Below are 21,761 nucleotides of genomic sequence, written 5' to 3' on the forward strand. Positions count from 1 at the left end.
CCCAACCGACGCATGGCTTACAAGTCTAAAAAGCTTAAAGCTAAAAACAATGGTAGAGGCTTCACCAAACAAATGGAGTGGAAGGTGGAGTGAATGATTATGAGTATCTGACCTACTACTTATGGGGCTGCCTGCCAACCATTCCCTGATTCCAACTTTTCTTGTCGCCATGCCCCTACAAATCTCGTGTGGCTCGTGGTCCTCGGTTTAGAAGATTTTTTATTTATTTATTATTATTTTTTTAATGTTATTTTTAAAAATATTATTAAAATATAATTATTTAGAAAGTAAATATAAAAATACGAATTTTTTCATTACTTTTTTTTTTTTTTGTTTTTATACCATATTCGTTACGTTTGTACTCATCTTTTGAAAAATAAACTTATTTTTTATAATGAATTCATCTTTTTAAAAGATGGTTTCCTTTTTTTACTTTAAATTTTTTTTATATTAAAAATGTCTTTTTAGAGGGTGAGTTTAATATTCATTATTTTGGTTCTACTTAATATTTTAAAATACGATAATTTTATAATTATTTTTTATGTTATCATTTAAAAAAAAATACACTAATCAGGTTAGATTTAGGTTGAATACCTCATATTAGAGTTCAAGTTAGGTTGTGATTGGGTTGATTATTTCTTAATTCGGGTTAATCATCGGTTTGACCAACCTGCATAAGTTACAACCCTAGGAAAAATATAACTAAAACCATATTTGAATCAATTTCTAAGAAGTCAAATAAAAAAATAAAAAAAACACTTAATTAAGAGTTTATTTAATTAATTTTGTTGAAGGAAATTATAATTTGAAAAAATAATTTAGGTGGTGTTTGTTTTTGGCTAAATAAAAAAAGTCAAAATATTTGATTTTTTCTTTTCGGTTAAAAGTAACTTATTGACATTATCTAATATAACTAAAGTAAACTTGCTATCAGTAGGTTCAGTTTATTTATGTTGATGATGTCAACATGTTACTTTTAACTAAATAAAAAAAAATCAAATATTTTGACTTTTTCTATTTAGCAAAAAAAAAAAAAAAACACCATCATAGTAAAAAAATTAGAAAAATATTTTTTTTAATATATTAAAACTCTATTTTGATTTATGAAAAAAAAATGTTTAATAGAACTTATAATATTAATATTATCCTTTAAAAATTATGATTTTAACTTAAGTGGTACTTACTAAATTTCAAGTGCAGACTGTCGAATGTATTTGATGATATATAAATTATTTAACGATGATACAAATAAATAAAATGAAGGTATAAGATTTTAAATAAATACAATCGCATACAAATAATGTCTCATGAAGATATATCATTTTATTAGTAACGTCTTTTCGATGCCTATTAAAAAAGTACACTTTATATCGTAGGTAGATCTTAAAATAAAAAATGGCAGGATTCTAAGTGAAATAATTTGTCATATAGTTTTAAATAAGTTTTTTTTCTTTATATTTTTCTTCTTCATATTTTTCCTTAAAATCTTTGGAACCAAACATAACCTAGGGTTTTATAATATTTTGATAATTAATATCTTAATAATATAATGCTTTAAAGTAAACCTCATTCACTCATTTTCCTACTATAATTCATTAAAAGAACTTTGTTAACTTCTAGGAGACAAAATCAAAAACCAAATTTAAGAAGAAATAAATGTTAAATTTATACCATCCCCTTTAAAATTTATTATGATTTTAAGGTTTTTTTTTAATTATTTTATAACATTTTTTTTTAATTTAATTATCATCTTTAAATATTATCATAAATCATGTTTAACATATCGTATCATTTAATTTTTCATTACTTTTTTTTAATGTTTAACAATTAAATATTATAGATAGTGAAAAATGGCTAATTTGGTTAAATATATCACCCAAAATGGGGTGACTCGAGTGTTAAATTTTTTTGCAAAAACAATAAATTAATAGTAAGATGAGAAAACAAGAAGTTAGGCAAATGAGATTGAGAAAATAAATATATAAAAAATTTTATAGTGGTTCGACAATTTGCTTATGTCATCTTTTTCATGTTCTTAGCCAAATGAAAGTTCCATTATCTAAATTAATAGTAAGATAAGAAAATGAGAAGTTAGACAACAATAAATTAAAAAGATTGAGAAAAGAAATATGCAAAATCTTTTATAGTGGTTCAACAATTCACCTACGTCCGCTTTTGTTATGTTTCTAATCGAGTGAAGTTCCACTGTTGAGACTTCAAATCCAAATCTTCAAGTTTTATGATTAGATTTATAAGTTTCAATGAACACTCACGGTTCCTTCAAAATCTCCACCTACTTAGAAGTTTTTTCTCTCACAATTATTAGATAAGAAAGATTTTAATACTTGAAATTTCAAAGATAAAGTTTAACTCATAATATAAAGGGAAATTATGATGAATTTGAAAGATGTACTATTGTTTTTAAAATTAGAAAATAGTATTAATTTTTATACGAGATATAAGAATTTTTATAAAATTACATAAAAATAATAATGATTTAAAAAAAATTGATTATTTCAAGAATTTGAAGATAATTTATAAAGTTATAAGACAAATTTATATTTGTATACAAAATATTCTACTTTTGTGATATATCACATCGGATAGAGGGAGAAATTTTTTGACACTATATAAATAGACGCATTTTAAAAATTGTGAGAATTGTATGGAGTTTAGAGTAAACAATATTTACATGATTGGATGTAGATCATTACAAAATAGTATTAGAATTGATCTTTGATCTAATGTGAGAGTTTGTTTGACCTTGTAAGAGGTGTTTGTCTCTAATCTTGTAAACGGCTCGGACTAAATAATATCCGACAGACGGTTGGATACAAGTTTCATAAACTATATGTAGATTGTATATTGGTGGCCAAGTTAGATGTCCGCCAAGTTGGTTTTCCTGTTTGTCAAGTCGGTATTCCGCCAAAGGTGGTTACAACAATAGCTAATCAAAATCCTAAGTCAAAGGTTTTATCATTTTTTCTTTTAAGTCAATAAGTCCTATATATTTTATACTTTAATTGCCCAAGTCTTTTTAAAATTTAATCATACTTCAAAAGAATTTATATTTAATTTCACGAGTCCAAAACTCTACGACATTTTTTGTAAAATTATTATTACCAAATTCGAATGAAAACACGGTCAAATAAATATACTTTATGTTTTTAAAATAAAAAAAATAATAGTAGCTTTTATAGAAAGTATAAACATTCTTGTAATTTACATTAAAAAATATTTAAAATATTTTCATTTCAAAAAATAAAAAATGAAAATATATTTAAATAAAAACTTTTTTTAATTACAAATTATTAAAAATAATAAGGTTTTTTAATTTTTGTAAAACAAAATTTTGGTTGAAAACTTAAAATATTTTTATCATGTTTATAATATTTTAAAAAATAATTTTTATATCCAATATTTTTTACTTTTAATCATTCCTTAAAACAATTTTTTAAAAACAAGAAAACAACTAAAAAATATTTTCTAAAAACGATATATTTCTTATTATTAAGAAGCCGAAACAAAAAATAATTTTTAGTTGTCAAATATATTTTCTATATTTTTCGTTTCAGATAATAAAATTCTCAAAAACAATTTCTAAACATTTCGTAATTTTTGTTACATTTGATATCTATTGGTTGCATTTAATCTCTATAACCCCAATATTTTTCTTCAGTTGTGCTACTAATGGCTGCCACGTGGGACATCCCCCAAGTTGGTTTTCCAATTTGCCAAGTCGGTAATTGTGCGAAAGGTGATTATCACAATACTTAATCAGAAGTCAAAGCTTTTATCATTTTCAGTCTTAAGTCCTATTTTTTATGTCTTAATTACCGAAAGTCCTTCTAAATTCAATCATACTTCAGAAACATTTATATTTAATTTAAGAGTCCACAACTCCATATCATTTCCAAGTTGTTATCGACGGATAGGTTTGACATGACATCTGCCAATGAATGAATTGAAATTTAAAAACCCCTTGGGCCTATTCCACGTATTGAGGAGCGTGGGCTTGAGATGGATCCAGTGGCACAAGGCCCATACTACTCTTACCTTGGTGGCTGAAATTTTAGGAAGCTTGTAGAAAGAAAAGAAAGAAAGTTTGTTGAAAGAAGAATAGGATTAGAAGCTTTATTTGACATCTAAAAGCTAATGCAGTAGATGATATAAAAGGTAAAAAAAAGAAATACGAGTATAAAATAGATATTAAGATTTGGAAAATCTTAGGGTACTCTTCAGTAGTTACTGAAAAAGTTTTTCAAGCTAGGGATATCCAAGATTATATTTTGACCATCCATTTTAAATTTGAAATAAAAATTCCATTTAATCAGTTAAAGGAAGAACCGAAGAAGCAATTGTGACATTTTTTCTTCCTCAATTCTTAACAATTTTGAGTTTAAATAAAATAAATATTAGATAAAAATAGAATTAGAAAAAAATAAAAATAAAAATGATATAAAATTTAAAAACATATTTATTAACAAAAAAAACATAATCATATATCATAATTATATTATTTTATTTTTAAATAATTATTAAATATTTAAATTCAACAAAAAAGTGAATATGGTAATATTTTAATAAGATATTAAGTAGACATGCAAAAAAGCAATCGAATCTCTAAGAAAGCTTTTAGAGAGAGAGAAGGGTAGAATTAAAGGTAATAAAAAAGTATATATTAAATTAGGGAACCAATACTTATAGGAAGCAAAGTGAAGAAAATTCTGATATGTTTAAAGCAAAGCATTGACAATACTCATTTGCGATAAGGATAAGGATAGGAGCCCGCCGGGGGTGGGTGAGAGAGATGCAGAATGATAAAGAGGCAGACAGTTCAAAGCTCCTCGTCTCCACCTCGCCCTCCTATATTTTCTTTAGCAGCTTCAATTCTCTCCTTGGCTTTCTCCAGCGTCTCCCCTGCTTTGGCTTTGCCTGCATCGAAACTCTCCTTCGCTTTCTCCTTAGCCCAGCTCACACTCTCCTCGGCCTTTGCTCCCTTCTCCTTGGCTGCTTCCTTGGCTTCTTCTGTCTTGTGATACGCCTTCTCCTTTGCCTCCTCCGCCTTCTGAGCCGCCTTCTCTTTTACCTCCCTAGCCTTCTCCGCTACCTTCTCTTTTGCCTCTGCCGCCTTCTCTGTCACGCCACCCGCCTTCTCCTTTGCTTCGCCCACTTTCTGGGAGGCAGTTTCCTTGGCCTCTGCAGCCTTCTCCTTTGCTTCACACGCCTTCTGGGAAGCTGCTCCCTTGGTCTCTTCGGTCTTCTCTTTCAATACCTTCTTCGCCTCATCTGCCTTCTCTGCACTGTATTGCCCAGCTCCTGCATAACCACCAATTAACTTAACTGCTATTATAATCAATCTTATTGGATACAATGCAGGGCATAATCCATTAGAAAGCAAGTCAATGAATTGTATGATATACTAGTATTACTAACCAGAAGCGGCTTCCTCAGCAGTGTCTTGGCTTTTGTCGGCAGTCTCTGTTGCGGAATCAGATGCTTGCTTTTCTTGCTTGAGTCTCAAGTTTTGTGAGATTTTGTCTTTAGCCCACTCCGCCCACGACTCTGAGGCTTCTTTGGCCTCCTCCTCTGCCTCTGCCGCCTTCTCCTGAGCCTTCTCCACCTGGCCCTTGACCTCCTCTGTAACATGGGAGCAACTGCAGCCCCTGGTAAGCACCACTACAACCATCACCACCAGAACAAGGGCCATCACCCGTCTGGAGGAGGACTCACAAGGTTTCCGTGAGCTGAAGGAAGCCATGAAAATCCAATAATATGAGCTCCTCGGATCAAAACTAAATCAAAAGAGAAGGATCCTTTCCTTCAAACTATCACAGCAAACAAGAAGTAACCACGCAGTTCAGGAATGATGTTCCCAGCTGTTTGAAGCAATGCACACAGACATGTGTTTGTAAGTATATATATAGAGAGAGACAGAGAGAGAGTGGGAAGGTTCGGAAGAAAATGGCAGGTGTCAGGCGACGTGGCGACTGTAGGAGGGTAGTGGATACATGAGCTGGCCATGTGTCTTCTTAGGATGTCCAAAGTGTCAACTTCGTAGTAATGCCACGCATGCTTTGGTGTTTGACTGATGTGGCACGTGTCACGTCCACACTCATGCACCAACCCAACCCAATCTATTGAAGTTAGTAATTTACATACCTATATTCTTAATTAATTCACCTTCACCAAAACTGCACTCTGCTCCGCCGCTCCTCTGATGCATCATTTGAACACTTAAACTGATTTTATGAGCATCAGGAGCAAAAGGACAAATTTGTATGTGTTGGGTACAATTGGTGTCAGTCGGCCATAGGCCATAGTCTTTTTGATATCCACTGCCCTCGTTGATGGTTGAAAGTTTGGGTAACAAGTAACAGCCATAATACAACATTAGCAAAAAAAAAAAAGGCAATATATTCAACAGAAAGTGGGTACCAAATTTCATGTAAAACTGTTACATTGAATTAATAATCATAGTAATAAGAATAAATTGCACTCATTACATTTGGGAGTTCTTTGCAGTTCATGGACTTCATATTCAAGTACATCATAGTAATAAGAATAAATTGTACACTGCCCAGCAGTAAGCCAGCAGGCAGCAGCTAGAAAATTTAGGGGTTGCTGAAAGACAGACTGGTAATAGCAGTCTTCATTGGATCCAGTTTCCGGGCTGTTGATTGACTTTGATGATCAGAAACAAAAGACTGGACAATGAATTAAAGAAATTGTGAGAAATAAGAGGCATACATAATTGTGTTTCCCAAGTATGCTTAGTTCATTAATTACGGTTTTGTGGAATTTAACTTTTATATAATCATCTTAGTCAATATTTCAGCTCTCATGTATACTCTCAAATGTTAGATCAGTTCAAAAGGTTTGTCAAAATGGTTTCCACCCTAAACAGATGCCTTGCAACTATTTGAAACTTGTAGGTTGTAAAAAATTCTCCCCTTCAACAAGCCTGAGATATTCAACAACCAGTCTTGCTTGCCGTAAAGCAGAGAACAGGGAAAAGATACCACAGCTTCTCAAAACAATATTCAAGTATAGCGACTGCCTGTAGGCATTGCCACAACCAGAGTATCTTCTCCCATTATGAAACTAAACTCCAAATTTATCCATCTGCTTGGGGGAAGTTCAAATAAGCATTGGTCATTACCTTAGCAGAGTCCACATAACTTCTTCCAACCATATTATGAGTAGAAAAAGTGAATGCAAAACTAAACTGAACATGTTGAATCCCTAAACAATAGGAGATGAAGGTAACAAGAGGTTTGAGATTTTGAAAAGTAGGGTGGGGGGCTTCCCCTCTTTCTATCTTGGCATGCAGTTCTGATCCTTGTCCAAAGCTGAGGAGATTAAGGATTTGGTGGGGAGGAAACCTGAGAGGAGATTAGCAGTTGGAAAAAGCAATGACTTATACAAGAGGAAACTAACTCTCATTTTATTTTCCTTCTGATGTTTTATACAAAGAATGAGACAAACTCTCACTAAAGATACAACATTGAACATCCCTGCATATTTCATGTAGTTTTTTCACCATTCATCCTTGGTGAGGGAGTGCTTGGGGAGGAAGAAAATATGGTTTAGTCATTCCCCATTAAGTGCAGGACCGCAGGTTAGTTGGAAATCAAGATGTTGGGTTTGTCTACTGGGTCTTGTCAGGAAATGGCCGTGAAGGCTCACTGTTGAAAAGGATTAGCCTATGGAGACAGATAGTGGCCGAGACATGTACGAAGAAAAGACTTGACAGTTGGTCCACTAGGAGAGTGTGAATTTTCATGGTGTGAGATTATGGATGGTATTTAAGGAACAAGGGAAATTCTAACTTGTGACTATTGAAAGAGAAAATGGTCTAAAGATACATTTTTCTGGAAAATTCTGTGGAGTGGAAGGGGTGGACATTGAGAATGAGATAGAAGGACTAGGATCCACTGACGGCAAGTTGCTTAAGGTGCAACGACGAGGGACGACAGTTGGCATTTTCCAGCCTGTGAGGAATTTTTCAAGATCAGGAGGTAGCAATGATGACAGCTTTCTTGGAAAAGATTTATGGGGTTTGAGGGAAGGAGGGTTTTCATTAGGGGAACGTGGGAGGTTTCCAGAAGAGGAGTTCTTGGTTAATTCTTGTACGGAACTTTTCTCAGGGTGAAGACAAGCAATTTCCAAGGAAATTGGGGTTATCAAGAACTTACAGAAGTGGATACTTTAAGCAGACAACCATGAAGGAAACCATATTAACTATGGATAAGTCAGTAAAGAGGGGAAACATCTCCCAAATTGGTTTGCATGCGTAAGGTTGAAAGGGGATGGGGAAAGTTCTCATTCATTAAAACATTGCAACAGAGCTTGATGACCTTGATGTTTCATTTGTTTGGGGCATGCTGGGAGATATCCTAATTCAGGAAAAGGGCTTCTCCTATGATGAAGGGGACACATTCCAGATGATAATGGTGATAAACTCTAAAAAAAAACATGAAACACCACTTTTGCTCTTGTAAATTAGTGAGCACAAGACAAATTTATACATGCACATACATGCTTCTGCACGCTACCTCATTAACAAATATATCAACTATAAAAGGAAATTTCACAGCAAAATTACAAGGCAGAGCTAACTAAATACCGTTGCATTTACTTGCATCTGGACTGGATAGCTTATACGAGCAAAGGGGATAATCTGAAGCGTCTTAGGCTCCCAAGCACAAACCTACACTGGCCAAAATTGCCTAAAAAACATGAGGCGGAGAGCAATGCTGAGTATACCACTTACAATATCCTAAAATATGCACTAGAAATCTTTGCATGTCTTCTTATTGTGGCCAAGGCCCTTGCACTTGCTGCATTGGAGTTGGCGTTTAATTGTTTCTACTGATCCAGCCTGCTTCATCTTTGGCCGGCCTGGTGGACGTTTAGTAGGTGGAGGAGTCACGATAATTCCCACCTGAGTAGACTCAGTCTTCACTGGTCTGTCTACATTTGGAACAGGGTGAATTGATTCTGCATACGTTAAGCGGTAACTCTCAACTGTGAAGTATCTTGAGCAATAGTCATATGGGTTCCTACCAATCCATTCAAAGACAGCAATAGCATGGCAGCAAGGCAACCCACTGAGCTGCCAATCTTTGCAGGAACAGTCCCAATGATCAATATCAACAATATCAATAGATTCCCCACGAACCTCAAATGTGCTACCATGCGAGAGTAACACTTGAAGCGATCGTGCTGTGGAAGTATCCTTTAGGAGTTTTTCCTCCTTAGATGGTGTTAGCTTTGTTATCCATTGACTGGAATCCACCCGACGTTTATAGATCAATTCCATCATCTTACCTCGTAACACATCAACCATCTGTGTTATGGGCAAGTCATTTGCCTCAGATACCCAATTGTAGAACAGTTGTCCAAAGTTTGATGCCATGTGGCTATACCTTGCTCCTCCAAAGAATGCATTAGACCAATGGTCTGGCTCGCTCTGTATGACCCAATTGTAAGCTTCAGGTGAAATGCCTTTTATGTTTTCAGTACAACGCTGGAAAGTTTCAAGTCTGGAAGCATAAGCAGCAGCATAAAAATCATTAATCATGAAACGTCTTGCTTCATGAGAAAACTGCCCCTTCAAGTCTTTGTTTAATTTCTCAGTTAAATAGCGAAGACAATAGCTGTGGTAGCCATTGTCAAATATCTCAGCCAAAGACTTCTTTAAACCCTTTTGAAAATCTGCAACAAAGGTAATTGGTCGAGCTGTTGACACTGCAGATTTCAGTTCCAGCAGAAACCAACTCCAGTTGTCATCAGTCTCAGCATCAACTACGGCAAATGCCACTGGAAATACACCATCATCCCCATCTGCAGCTGTTGCAGTCAACAACATCCCTTGGTATTTTGAGTTTAAAGGAGTGCTATCAAGGAAAAGGAGAGGGCGGCAACCCTGCTGGAAACCAGATATTGCAGCATGGAAAGAGATAAAGAGACGATGGAAGCTTGAATCCTCCTTGGTCTCAAATGTAGCAAAACTACCGGGATTAGTCTCCTTTATCTTCTCACAGAAAAAGGGTAATTGACTATAAGCCTCTTTATATGAGCCCTGAAGCTGCTCCCTAGCAATCTCTTTTGCACGCCATGCTTGTGAATAGTTCAGTTGAATCCCATACTCTCGTTTGATATCATCTGCAATATCTTTTGGCTTGTAATTTGGGGAGACTTTCAACTTCTCCTTTATGATAGTTCCCACCCAACCCCTTGTAGCCCGATACCCAGCTTTCACAATGGCACCTTCACATGTGTGTGTTGTATGCATTTTCTTAATACAAATTAACTGGGTTGTGGACAATCTAGATGCATATATCCTCCATGGGCAACCTTGCGATTTGCATTTTACAGTCACACGATGACTGTCATTTTTCTTATATTTGTAAGCGAAACCATGTGCAATTGAGTATTTATGCAATGCTTCTCGAAATTCATTAAAACTATTAAACCTTTGGTCTACGCCAGTGATAGTGTTCTCCCACTGTTGAGCAGCTTTTTGATGCTTGTCATCATTGGAAATAACAGGAGCATTATCTGAATGGGTATAATTAGCCATGTCCATATCAACCTTATCGATGGCATGGGTCATGTCGACAACAGCATCCACAGGGGCAACTGCAGGAACCACTGCTTCAGATACAGTTGTCCTGCTTGACCTGCATGATCAAGCATACACAATATTTTAACCAACATACAAACAGCAACTCATCCTCCACAATAACAGTTTTGAAGTTCAATTTGTTCCCCAAATCACCGTGCATCACACCAGGATCCAGACAGAAACCTCACCATTGTGCTAAAAAAATCAGGGGATTCTAGTCTGAAAAATGATGTGAGCACAATCCTTGGTGCCCACATTGCAACTCACTGCAACTGGGCACCAAACTGAACCCTGAAAGTAAGCATCCTGAACAACATGAGCCTGAGAAGAATTAAACAAAATTAAAAATGGACACACCAATAACTACCTACTAGCAGGCATGATGGATTGGTTCCGAGGAACAGCTTCCTCTGTCATGATGAATATATCAACCGTGACAGAATCCCCCAGGAATTTCACCATGCGCTTTAGGTCCTTATCTTTAGAGATTGTGATGAGAGTCTTCTTGTTATCAGGAAGGAAGTACTTGATAGACATGGTATCAATACTACAATTAAACATTTCCGCCACTTCCAGCTTAAAATCACTCAACTGCGTTTGCTGATCAACATCAATTGCATATGCCTCTCCCCCATTATACGATAATGAACCATCCTTGTTCGTCACAAACTCTCCTCCTGACTGACATATAGCTATAACTTTCTTTGCGGCCATGCCCTACCAAATGAAAACCAGTATAAATAAAATCGCAAAACACAAATTCATATGAAACGAATTCTACAAAAATCCTCTGGCGCCAACACTCCAACATCTTAAAGTCTAAACCTTTTCGCAAATCGAAAAAGAAAGAATTCTAAAATCGAATCATATCAACAAATTACGAAGGTCGACAATGAAATAAATCGGGAACCCTAATTTGTGAGGGAAGAAGAAACAAAGCCATACCTTTTCAAATCCAAGACCGGGGAGAGACCTTCTCTCTGTGGTCGACGGTGTCCGCCGGTGGCCGGAGGGATAGGGAGAGCGAGAGGTGCTTCCGCACGCACGCACAGACCAGATCAAACTCAACCGTCTCTGTTGTTATGCGTTCCGATTCTTATCCAGTCACTCCCGGTGTAACTTAGTTAAATTATGTCCGCGTCTCTAAGCCGTTGACTTCATCGACAACCTACTTGATGAGGATTTGACCCCACTTGATTAATCAGGTGCTCTAAGGTTCATGTAGATGATTCCTGTCAGCTTCCAATTAAAATCATGCCATCCGTGATCTAAAAAAATAAAAAATAAAAAAAAATCTCCTAAGATGATGCTACAGGCTTTGTTTAGATTTGGGGATGGATTATTTATTTAATTAATTATGAAAAAAAAAATCATATTTAAAATAATACTTACTTTTGATTTTTTTGACTTTTTGGTATGTCAAAAATTCTATTTTAATTTCCATAAAAATTTCTTCAACTTTAATGAAGGTTATTACCTTAAAAAAGGTTATTGATTAAAAGGGTTTGTGAAAGCCCAATTTTTTAAATTTAACTCTCTGTAATTTTATTTTTTTTGTCTCATTTGGATAAAAATACTCTTATTATCTTATTGTAAAAATAATATTTTCTTTAAAACCTACCTATAAATACTTGAAATGATAAATGATATTTATATATATAAAAAAAAGTTATTTTTTAAGTAAAAATATGGGAAGAGTTAAATTCATAATTGCTTTTTGCCCGATGACAAATATATAAATTGGTTTGCACTTGAATTTCAGTGATGAGGTTGGTCGTAGATCTTAAGTAGACTGATCAATAAACTTAATGGACGTAGGGAGGGAAAATAGGGCTACTAAATATTTTTAAAAAAATTTGGCTTCCTCGTAAGCTTTAATTTCTAACAAAAGGCTACAATAGAGATATTTCATGAATTCTTGATAACTAATTTTAGTTAAAGTTTCAATGCATTATATTTCTTGTCGTAGTATTAAATTAATATTTTTATTAAAAATATCAAAATCCTTCGTTCAAGGTAAAATCATGGTGGTTAGTCCCATCCTTTTAAGTTGTTAAAAAGTTCATCGTGAATAAAGATAATTGTTGAAGTCATACATCCAAATTTTTAGAATTTGTATGATACTAATTGAAGATCAGATGATTTAGAGAGATATCGTAATTTATAAATTTTTTTTTTCAAGTATTAGAAGGGTTATGTAATTATTATTTGATCACAAAATTATCAAAGAAAAAATTATTAATAAGCTAGATTAATTAATTTATATTGATAATTTTGTTTTAAACATTAATAGTTCATTTTATGTACTTCTTTACATTATTAAAAAAAAGCACACATACCCTAAATTACTATTTAATTGTTTTTTCAAATGTTATTAATAATTTCAATATCCAAATTCATTATTCAAGGTAGAGTCGTTGTGGTTGATCACATCTCCTCAAGCAATTGAGAAATTCATAAAGAAGCACTTGATGTTGTATGGTTGAAGTAAGGAAATATTAATGAATTTATTCAATAATCAATTAGGCCAATTGTTTTTTAACATTTACGGATTTTATGGTAAATCTTATAAGTGGTTTTTCATATACACCAAATGTCTTGTGTGGTATTGGATATTTATAATTTTTTTAATTTATTAAGAAATGTATTTTTTTGAAAACTTTGTTTAGTTTTTATCTAATAAATAAATAAATAAATAGCAAAATATTTTATTATTTTCTTTGATATTCTTTTCATATATTTTTTTCCCTTGACGTTCAAATATTTAAAAAAAAAATTAATAATTTTCATATTTCTTGAATACTTTTCAAGAATCAAATATTTACTTAAGAAAAGACTCCTGCTGATTACACATGTAAGGTGTAATGGTAACAATAACTAATAAAAAATTTAGTTATTTTATTCTTAACATGAAAAAGTTAGCATAATATTTCATAAAATTATTTATGTATTAGGGTGCAATAATGTGGCTCTTAAATCCGAGGATGGATTACCCAAATGATGACTCTTAGAATAGGTTTGTGGGGTTTAATGTCGAATGTCATCAAATGTTTGACCTACCCTCACTAACTACCAATTGGTTTTTAAATGAAATGATAAAAAACTTGATCCAATAATTAATATCAGAGTCAAAGTCGGGGTTAGGGTTTGATATTGTTATTTTCTCTATTATTTTCTTTGGTATTCTTTTCATATATTTTTTTTCCTTGACGTTCAAATATTAAAAAAAATAATAATAATTTTCATATTTCTTTAATACTTTTCAAGAATCAAATATTTACTTAAGAAAAGACTCCTAAAGATTACACATGTAATATGTAATGCTAAAAGTAACTACTTATAAAAATTTTAGTTATTTTATTCTTAACATGAAAAAGTTAGCATAATATTTCATAAAATTATTTATGTGTTAGGGTGCTATAATATCGCTTTTAAATATGAGGATGGGTCACTTGAATAATGACTCTTAGAATAGGCCTACTATTGAATGTCATAAAAGACTTGACTTACCCTCACTAACCACCAATTGGTTTTTAAATGAAATTATCAAAACCTAATCCAAGAATTAGTATCAAAGTCAGACTCGGGTTAGGGTTTTGAGTCATAGGAGCGTCATGTTGAGGTGCAATAATGTCACTCTTAAGTCCAGGGATGGGTTACCCAATTGATGGGTTTTAAAATAAGCATTCGAGAAGTGATGTCGAATGTCATAAAAGATTTGACTTACCCTTACTAACCACCAATTGGTTTTTAAATAAGATGGTCAAAACCCGATCAAGAACATTCAATCAAACTTACATGTGAAAATAATATGTTTCATATGTTATTTTCATGTAGTATAACAATAGGAATAAAATACCTTTGATAATTCGATTATCAATTTTTCCTTTTGAAGAATAGGAGTATGAAAACTTGACTAGAAAGAATTTTAATACCGAAGTAGTTATATTCCCCAAAATCATTATAATGAATTTTCATACCAATAAAAATCAATTTGTTTTCGGATTAGAATTAGACTATATTACAATAAATTTTTATTTGTGGTCAATTTTGATATAATAATAAATTTGAATTTTTCGAATGATCAAGTGGAATAATTCTAATTATAAATTAATTTAATAGGAAATTAGTTATGTTTAAGAAAATTATGATAATGAAATATCGTATGAAAAAAAAAAAATTACTAGTAGATGTGTGATGAAAATATTGAGAGACACTCAAAACGCAGCGTTTTGGGGATCTGCAGTCTGACCCAAAACGCAGCGTTTTGGAAAGTGTTATCCCCAAAGCGGAAAACAGAAGCGAGGGAAACAGAGAAATGAGTTACGGCGTGGTGGGAGGCCTCGCTGCTCCTCCTCTGAATGTAAATGCAAATTCATCTCTCTCTTCCTGCGTATGCTTCTGGGTTGTCTCTCCTTTCTCTTTCTATGTCTTTCTCTCTCTCTCTAATGATAATGATAGCGATGTTGTTGCGGCTGATTTTTGTAATTTTTAGCAGAGTCTGAGTGATGGGGGTGGTGGAAGTGGGGGTGGCGGCGGCGGCGGCGGCGATTCCATCCACTTGGGTAATACCAGTGCGAGTGGTTATAAATGGCGTTTGGTTATAGCGTATGAAGGCACCCGTTATTCAGGTTGGGTCTTCACTTTAGCTTTAGATTTTTTCACATTTTCGTTGAAGTGAAGAAGATCTTTTATTCATGATCATATATACGTAATATCATGTTTGGGAACTCTGTGATTCTGATTTCTGTTTGTTTCCATTAGTCTACGCTCATATATTTAGTCTTTAGTTCAAGACAACTCCCTAAAGAGAAGCAAATGGCATCCTTTTTTTTGGGGGGCAATCTCAATCTCACCATTCTCAGGCATTGCTCTTTGAAACTTAATATCTGATGCTACCTGCATCCTTGGGTAACCGATTTATTATTCTTTGTGTGTGAATTTTGGGGAAGTGGGTCTAAAACACCAATCTGTGTTTAGTATTATGCAAGGAAATGTAAATTTCAGAATTGGTCCAAGGGAATTGGGTATTTCTTGTGTTTGAAACCCCCAATGAACTTAAATCTTTGGTGAAAAAATCATCCTCATGGTACCAAAGTTGCTTTGTATTTTGCGGGAGAACAGACTGGTTGTGTTCATGCCTTGGGTTCCAGTTTGGGTTCTGCACAACTCCGTTGTTATTGTGACCTCTGTTAAGGTTCTTCTGTTGCCATTACTCAAGTATCTGGGCATTATGGGGGTGAGCAACCTGAGTATTTTTGCATCCTTTGTGTTCTCTTTTCTTGTTTAGTTGTTCATCCATTTTCTATTCAAGCTTCACTTTTATCCAGCAATGATGCAATTCACTTTGCAATCTCTGCTTTCAATATGTAAATTTCTATTGGGAAAAATACTTACTTTTAATAATTGATTGACAAGGAAGTTGTAAGCAAGGTACAGAAGTAATTTTTATTTATTTATTTTATTTTTAGAAAATTGGACTTAGTTGTAACTAAGGTACAGGACTTAGTCAATTGAACATCTCTCAGATTGCAACATGTCAATTTTGGAAATTTAGTCAATATGTGGTGCGGTAGAGCATAAAATGGCATGCAGTGGCAGTGACAGTTAAGGAAGTGGTGGTGGCGCCCGCATTTTTAGTGATGGCTGCAGGGGCTGTAGAATTTTGGAGGAGGTATGGTTTGTTGGTCAGGGTGATGATGGCAACGACATTAGGGGTGGTGGAACTGGTGGCAATGGCGGTGATAGCAGTGGTGGTATTGTTGCCAAGGTGGCAGAAGTTGTGGCAGCATTGGCAATTGAAGCAATAGCAACCGCTTTCGATTGTGGTGGTGAGAGTAGCAGTGGCCAGGTTGGAAGTAGAGGTGAAGGTCACATTGCTAGAAGAGGTGATGAAAAGCAAAGATCAAAACCATGTCACATGGGATTTACAAGTCTCAACTAGAAGGAATAATTTTGGACATCCTCAATTTGTAAGGATCTCTAAGTCAGAGAATGAGAAACCCTGTGGTTTTAGCAGGAAGAACATTAGATCTTGATAAACTCTCAGGATTTCAAAATCCACACCTTCTTGTAAATAAATAGGCTCTCCAAAAAGTTGGGGAATTTTGTAACACAGCATAGCCATTGCTTTCTTCATGCCGTTTATCTTTTTGGCAAGCCAACTTTCTTAGGTCTTCATGTTTCAAATATGGGCATAATTTTAAGATCTCCCAAGACTTTAAGCTTATTTTGTCATCACGATCATTGTCTTAACCTCATGATACTATTTGTTCCAGGTTGGCAATATCAGCAGTCACCGCCAACCATACAGTGCATTGTGGAAAAAGCATTAACCAGAGCGACAAAGCTAGAAAGGGAGGACCTGTACTTGGTAGGTGCAAGTAGAACAGATACAGGAGTCCATGCCTGGGGTCAGGTCTGATTTTCTTACTCTTGTGAGGATTGAGAAAGGATATCCTCCAACGACCAAACAAACTTACCAGTTACAATCAGTTAAGCTTTCAGGTGGCACACTTTCTTACTCCTTTCAACTATGATGGCTTGGAAAGCATCCATGCAGCCCTAAATGGTCTTCTTCCTCCTGATATCCGAGTTAGAGAGATTAGCCCAGCAGTACCTGAATTCCATGCCCGTTTTTCAGTGAAGAGCAAGATTTATCATTATAAGATATATAATGACGCTGTCATGGATCCTTTTCTGCGTCATTATGTGTATCATAGTGTATATAAACTCAATACTCTTGCCATGAGGGAGGCTGCAAAGCATTTCACTGGAAAGCATGATTTCTCTGCTTTTGTCAATGCATCACATAATGATCGGTCACCAAACCCAGTTAAGAATATTTTCCGGTTCGATGTCAATGAAATGGTAATTGCAAGCTTCAGAAGAATGACACTTTAAAAGAACTGTTATTTCGTATGGTAGTCTGAGAGATTCAGTTGTATCTGTTTTAACCTTCTTTCATTTCTATGTAGATGTTTTTGGAACTGATAGTTAATTGTATTATCGCCCAGGGTGCTCTTTTGCAGCTTGAAGTTGAAGGTTCGGGTTTTTTGTATCGACAAGTGAGGAATATGGTAAATCATTCTGTTCTTTCTGTATATGATCCATGTTCAGAAACTCTGTCTATTTCACCAGTTTATAGCCAACCACATTTGCTTCATGGTGGTTACTGTCTTCACAATGGATCTTTGACAGGAAAAAGCATTTGTCTGATTTCATCTTTGCAGGTTGCTCTGTTGCTTCAAATAGGAAGGGAAGCAATTCCTCCTAATATTGTTCCCTGGATTTTAGCCACTCGAGATCGAAAGGAGCTTGCTAAATACGCATTGTCTGCACCACCCCATGGACTCTGCCTCATGAGTGTCAAGTATAATGAAGAGCACCTACAGCTTCCTTCAGGTTGTCCAGCCACTAGTCATGGCAGGCATCATACTGTACGCAAATGTAAGCTTCCATTCTATTGATAAATTTTGAATTGTACCAGAAAGAAGAGGAAATTCAAGAAATTTATATCAAATCATTCAAGTTCAATATTCTTGGCACTTGTGTAGAAAGTCTCAACCAGGCTCCCCAACACTCAAGGGCATGGAGTTCTCAGATCAGTTTAGAGAAAAATTCTATGAACATGAACCAAAATTTTTAGTTGATGCATTTAATTGTAATTCCCTGATGTATTTAACATACATGCATTTAATCACTGTTCAATCAACTTGCAGTCTAAGAGTGTTTACTTCTGCAATGCCTGAGCAAATTACAACCTTAAGAGTTTAAAGCCAGTTCACCAGGCAGAGTAGTTTTTGACATTTCTCACAGTGATGGATCTTCCTAAAATAGTCATGTAAAGAAGATGATACAGGGGAAAAATATTTATATCTCAAAAAATCTAAGCTCTACCATGAATTCCTCGTGCTTAGGGGAATACCAGGCAATGGCTTTTGCTGAACCGAGGACTTGCAATGCATATTCAATGGCAAATACTGGTTCATCCACATCTATATGCCACTCTCTATTTTTCAAATTGACAGCAACTCCTGAATCAATTCTGAAGCTGAAAGGTCCAACAATCTGCAATAAGTATATGGTAAAGGTTACAACTGGTTCCTCAGCAAAATGATATATAGGTGAACAAAGAATTGAAGATTTCCCAAATTTCCTTCTGAACTTGGGCAAAAGAAGGCAAACAAAAAATTGTCAAAATCTTAGAACATCAAATGCTGCCCAATCAGAAAAATTTGGTCAAATTTTTTGAGAAAGATACACCTGACACTAGTTAATTCCTCTTTTCTAGATTCTTGAAAACTATCGAGAAATATTGTTCAAACATAATTAATTCTAAAATTTGGTCCCACATTAACCCTAGAGGGAATGCATGGTGCCTGATCCGAAGGCCAGATGCCTGCAATCCTAATATGAATATAATCAAACACCAACAAGCAGTAACCCTAAATACTCACAATCTGGAGCCTAAAAGAGCCGCGAATTTTGAAATTTCAGAAAGGCAAACAGCAGAAATCCAATGTTGACATCCAACTTCAAGGCTATGCCTTTGCTTTCTTTATCAGCAAAATTTTAAGTCAATTTTGACAACAATACGGTTCAACGCACAGATAAGAACTATTGTCACCAAAATAAGTTTGTTTAACAACATGATTCTATCAGCTGATAATTCTCTTTCTTGTTATTACATTAGTCTAGTCATGATTTGCAAAGCATTTTGCAAATATACAAATATCAGAACTCATGAGAGATAAAGCACAAACCTGTTGCTGAAGCGAAAGGGTGGCAGTAGGGCAAATGGCCTGGAATGCTTCCAGACTTGGCTGTTGAGAGTTGTAGAGATCTTGGGTCAGACGTGTAGTGCCTGCTAGAAATTTTGAACCAGAAGGAAAATCCAAGCGTGCATAAAATCGGGTAAGATCCAGGAATAGCCTTTGAAAATTTCCATGCTGCGCTGTAAATGCCACGGATGCAAATATATCTGCTACAAGAGCAGACTTTACCCTAGGAAGATGAAGCTTGAAACCTTTAAAACCATGCGATTCATCTTCGACTTGCACCCTAACTGAATTATCTCCGAGACAAGCAGTCCCCGCAGCACCTATAGGTGTGAAAAGATGGACCCAATTTGTAAAGTATAAACAAATAAGAATTGGAATATCATGGAAGTGATGAATCTATTTGAAATCTGACAATGGAGAATGGTGGTAACGATGGTCAGTCTCAGAGTTCAGAATGCTATAACAGCTGACAAAATGGTCAGGAGCAAATGATTGTAACAACTAGGAAACCCCAAGCTGATTGATGATTTGATTACCAAGCAGTCGCACAAGTTCAACCCACATACTAGACACTCTGCTATTACAAGACAAAGGTTACAAATTGGCATATTCCAAAGAAAAAACTGGGATCACAAGTGCTGTGCAAAGGCAACACAAGAAATATAGGACCCTCAATCATGAAAACTTTTAAGCCACCTAAGTAAATGAGTGGTTCATTGCTTGATGACCACTTGCATGATATAGTCTACAGACAAGTAATGAGGGTCGTAGTCCCTTGATATTGCACAAAGCTCAAAAGCATTTCCAGTGGTTTCGAATTACAAAACAAATGAGCAGGCACCTAGAGTAAATAGTTCCACCTTGATCTATTTAGAGATAAAGTTGGGAAAGTGAGGAGGCTATATCTCACCAATAATTCCTGAAAATGAAATGTGAGGATTAGACAGGAATATGTCAAATGGTTGCACCATCTTCAACTTCTGTGCTTTACTTCTCCACAGATCAATATTCTTCTTAAGTGCAAAAGCACCTTTGGCACACAAGCCCGGAAGCAGGGTAGCAGGTACTTCATGGGTCTGATTGCCATCAAACTGCTTGGGTGTCCCCGTGTTATGGTGCACAGACAAATGATAACTAGCACCAGAGTCAGAAGCTACAGAAGCTAGATCAATTGCCATTGACAATGGCACATCCCAATAAGTACCAAATTTGTCAACAAAAAGGCCTGGCCAAACTGCCTCCACCATTAAATTGTGATTGGGAAACTGCAAGCACAATCAAATAGATGCCAAACAAGCTATTCTTAAAGGCATATATCCTCATCAAGACTACGAAAATGATACAATTGGAGCAGTTATGCACATTTACCTTGTGAAGAAAGACGGCTTTCTTTCGAGGAACCTTCTTATCACCATATGCTTCTAAGCTAACAAGAAGGGTATCATCAGGTGTTATCAGGAGCTCCGAGGACAAACCAAGGGCATACAATGATTTATCTGAGAAACGCCTTCCAATGCCTTGCAGCCAGGATGATTCAGAGGGTTGCAGCAATCTACCCTCTTTAACAGAAGACACAAACTTCTGAAAATTGAACTGACCCAGCAAAGAGGCAAACCTGCATGACTTCAAACCCAACTATGTTGATCTTGTGGCGGGTGCGAGGTTTACAATGGAGTACAAAAATTAAGAGGCGAATTGAAAGAAAATACATACCAATTCTCAGTGAAGGGGAAGGTGAAACCGCGTTGAAGGGAGAAGCCGTGAGTGGAAATGGAGGAAGAGGGGACAAAAGGCATGGACATGAAGCGCTGGAAGAAATCAATCTGCATGGGTCTGGAAAGCCTGGTGCCTCTAGACAACCCTAAAGGTAGAGGGTCATCTGGAACAGCTCTGGCCACTCCATCGAGAGTGGTGGCCGTCGACATATCCAATTCCCAAAACCCACCGTCCATTGCCCATCTCAACTTCTTCATCTTCCCACAACTCTAACCATCAACAGTTGCAGGCTTCGGAGAGTGCAATGCCTTTTGCTGAAAGAAATCACATTCTGGAATTACGATAAGAGAAAGAAGTAGAAGTGCCGGGGGTTTCAGGGTTAGGGTTTACCTGGCTGTGGATAAAACTCCCGTCTTTCTCCCTTTCTTCCAAAGCAAAGCATCAGAGGAGCCCTATTTTTAACTTATTTTTATCCACATTTTATTCGATTAAATTTAAACTTATTTTTATTTTTCTTCAACTTTTCTCTTTTTTTTTTTTCTTCCTTCGTCATTTTTTGTCCCAACTTCTTTTCAAACCTTTCAACAGAAGCGAGGGATTAAAAATATGTTTAACAGATTTTAAAGCAC

At 35.2% G+C, this 21,761-nt stretch overlaps 4 protein-coding genes across 17 annotated transcripts; 1 reads left to right on the forward strand and 3 right to left on the reverse strand.

The window, feature by feature from the left end:
• Positions 1-4,657: 4,657 nt before the first annotated feature.
• LOC100252810 (late embryogenesis abundant protein D-29) lies at positions 4,658-5,897 on the reverse strand. Its single transcript, XM_002268661.4, has 2 exons — positions 5,437-5,897; positions 4,658-5,319 (listed from the first exon to the last, which is right to left on the reverse strand). The coding sequence occupies exons 1-2, from the start codon at positions 5,759-5,761 to the stop codon at positions 4,838-4,840; spliced, it is 807 nt and encodes a 268-aa protein (XP_002268697.1). The 5' UTR covers positions 5,762-5,897; the 3' UTR covers positions 4,658-4,837.
• Positions 5,505-11,920, reverse strand: LOC100247698 (uncharacterized). Of its 4 annotated transcripts, none has more exons than XR_785746.3 (4): positions 11,579-11,727; positions 11,001-11,350; positions 8,630-10,688; positions 5,505-6,707 (listed from the first exon to the last, which is right to left on the reverse strand). XR_785746.3 is itself a non-coding variant. In XM_059736756.1 (4 exons), exon 4 carries the CDS (start codon positions 10,619-10,621, stop codon positions 8,795-8,797), a length of 1,827 nt encoding a protein of 608 aa, XP_059592739.1. In that variant the 5' UTR covers positions 10,622-10,688; positions 10,822-10,924; positions 11,005-11,350; positions 11,579-11,728; the 3' UTR covers positions 8,475-8,794. The 4 variants fall into 4 exon arrangements, 3 of the variants coding, with proteins under 3 accessions (XP_059592739.1, XP_002268620.1, XP_019075492.1); XM_059736756.1 differs by lacking the exon at positions 5,505-6,707 and adding an exon at positions 10,822-10,924 and having other exon boundaries at positions 8,475-10,688; positions 11,005-11,350; positions 11,579-11,728; XM_002268584.4 differs by lacking the exon at positions 5,505-6,707 and having other exon boundaries at positions 8,475-10,688; positions 11,579-11,920.
• A 3,015-nt stretch (positions 11,921-14,935) lies between these two features.
• LOC100254503 (uncharacterized) lies at positions 14,936-18,169 on the forward strand. 10 transcript variants are annotated; one of them, XM_059736763.1, is made up of 6 exons: positions 14,936-14,996; positions 15,132-15,264; positions 16,912-17,051; positions 17,129-17,503; positions 17,650-17,712; positions 17,866-18,169. In XM_059736763.1, the coding sequence occupies exons 1-6, from the start codon at positions 14,952-14,954 to the stop codon at positions 18,100-18,102; spliced, it is 993 nt and encodes a 330-aa protein (XP_059592746.1). In that variant the 5' UTR covers positions 14,936-14,951; the 3' UTR covers positions 18,103-18,169. The 10 variants fall into 10 exon arrangements, with proteins under 10 accessions (XP_059592746.1, XP_059592749.1, XP_059592748.1 ...); XM_059736766.1 differs by having other exon boundaries at positions 17,129-17,467; XM_059736765.1 differs by having other exon boundaries at positions 17,141-17,503.
• A 179-nt stretch (positions 18,170-18,348) lies between these two features.
• LOC100853208 (protein TRIGALACTOSYLDIACYLGLYCEROL 4, chloroplastic) lies at positions 18,349-21,719 on the reverse strand. Of its 2 annotated transcripts, XM_003631917.4 has the most exons (6): positions 21,523-21,719; positions 21,130-21,446; positions 20,785-21,031; positions 20,327-20,681; positions 19,399-19,736; positions 18,349-18,703 (listed from the first exon to the last, which is right to left on the reverse strand). In XM_003631917.4, the coding sequence occupies exons 2-6, from the start codon at positions 21,387-21,389 to the stop codon at positions 18,506-18,508; spliced, it is 1,398 nt and encodes a 465-aa protein (XP_003631965.1). In that variant the 5' UTR covers positions 21,390-21,446; positions 21,523-21,719; the 3' UTR covers positions 18,349-18,505. The 2 variants fall into 2 exon arrangements, with proteins under 2 accessions (XP_003631965.1, XP_019075782.1); XM_019220237.2 differs by lacking the exon at positions 21,523-21,719 and having other exon boundaries at positions 21,130-21,516.
• Positions 21,720-21,761: the final 42 nt, after the last annotated feature.

The sequence above is a fragment of the Vitis vinifera genome, chromosome 5 (genome assembly GCF_030704535.1).
Source record: "Vitis vinifera cultivar Pinot Noir 40024 chromosome 5, ASM3070453v1".
Lineage (NCBI taxonomy): Eukaryota > Viridiplantae > Streptophyta > Magnoliopsida > Vitales > Vitaceae > Vitis > Vitis vinifera.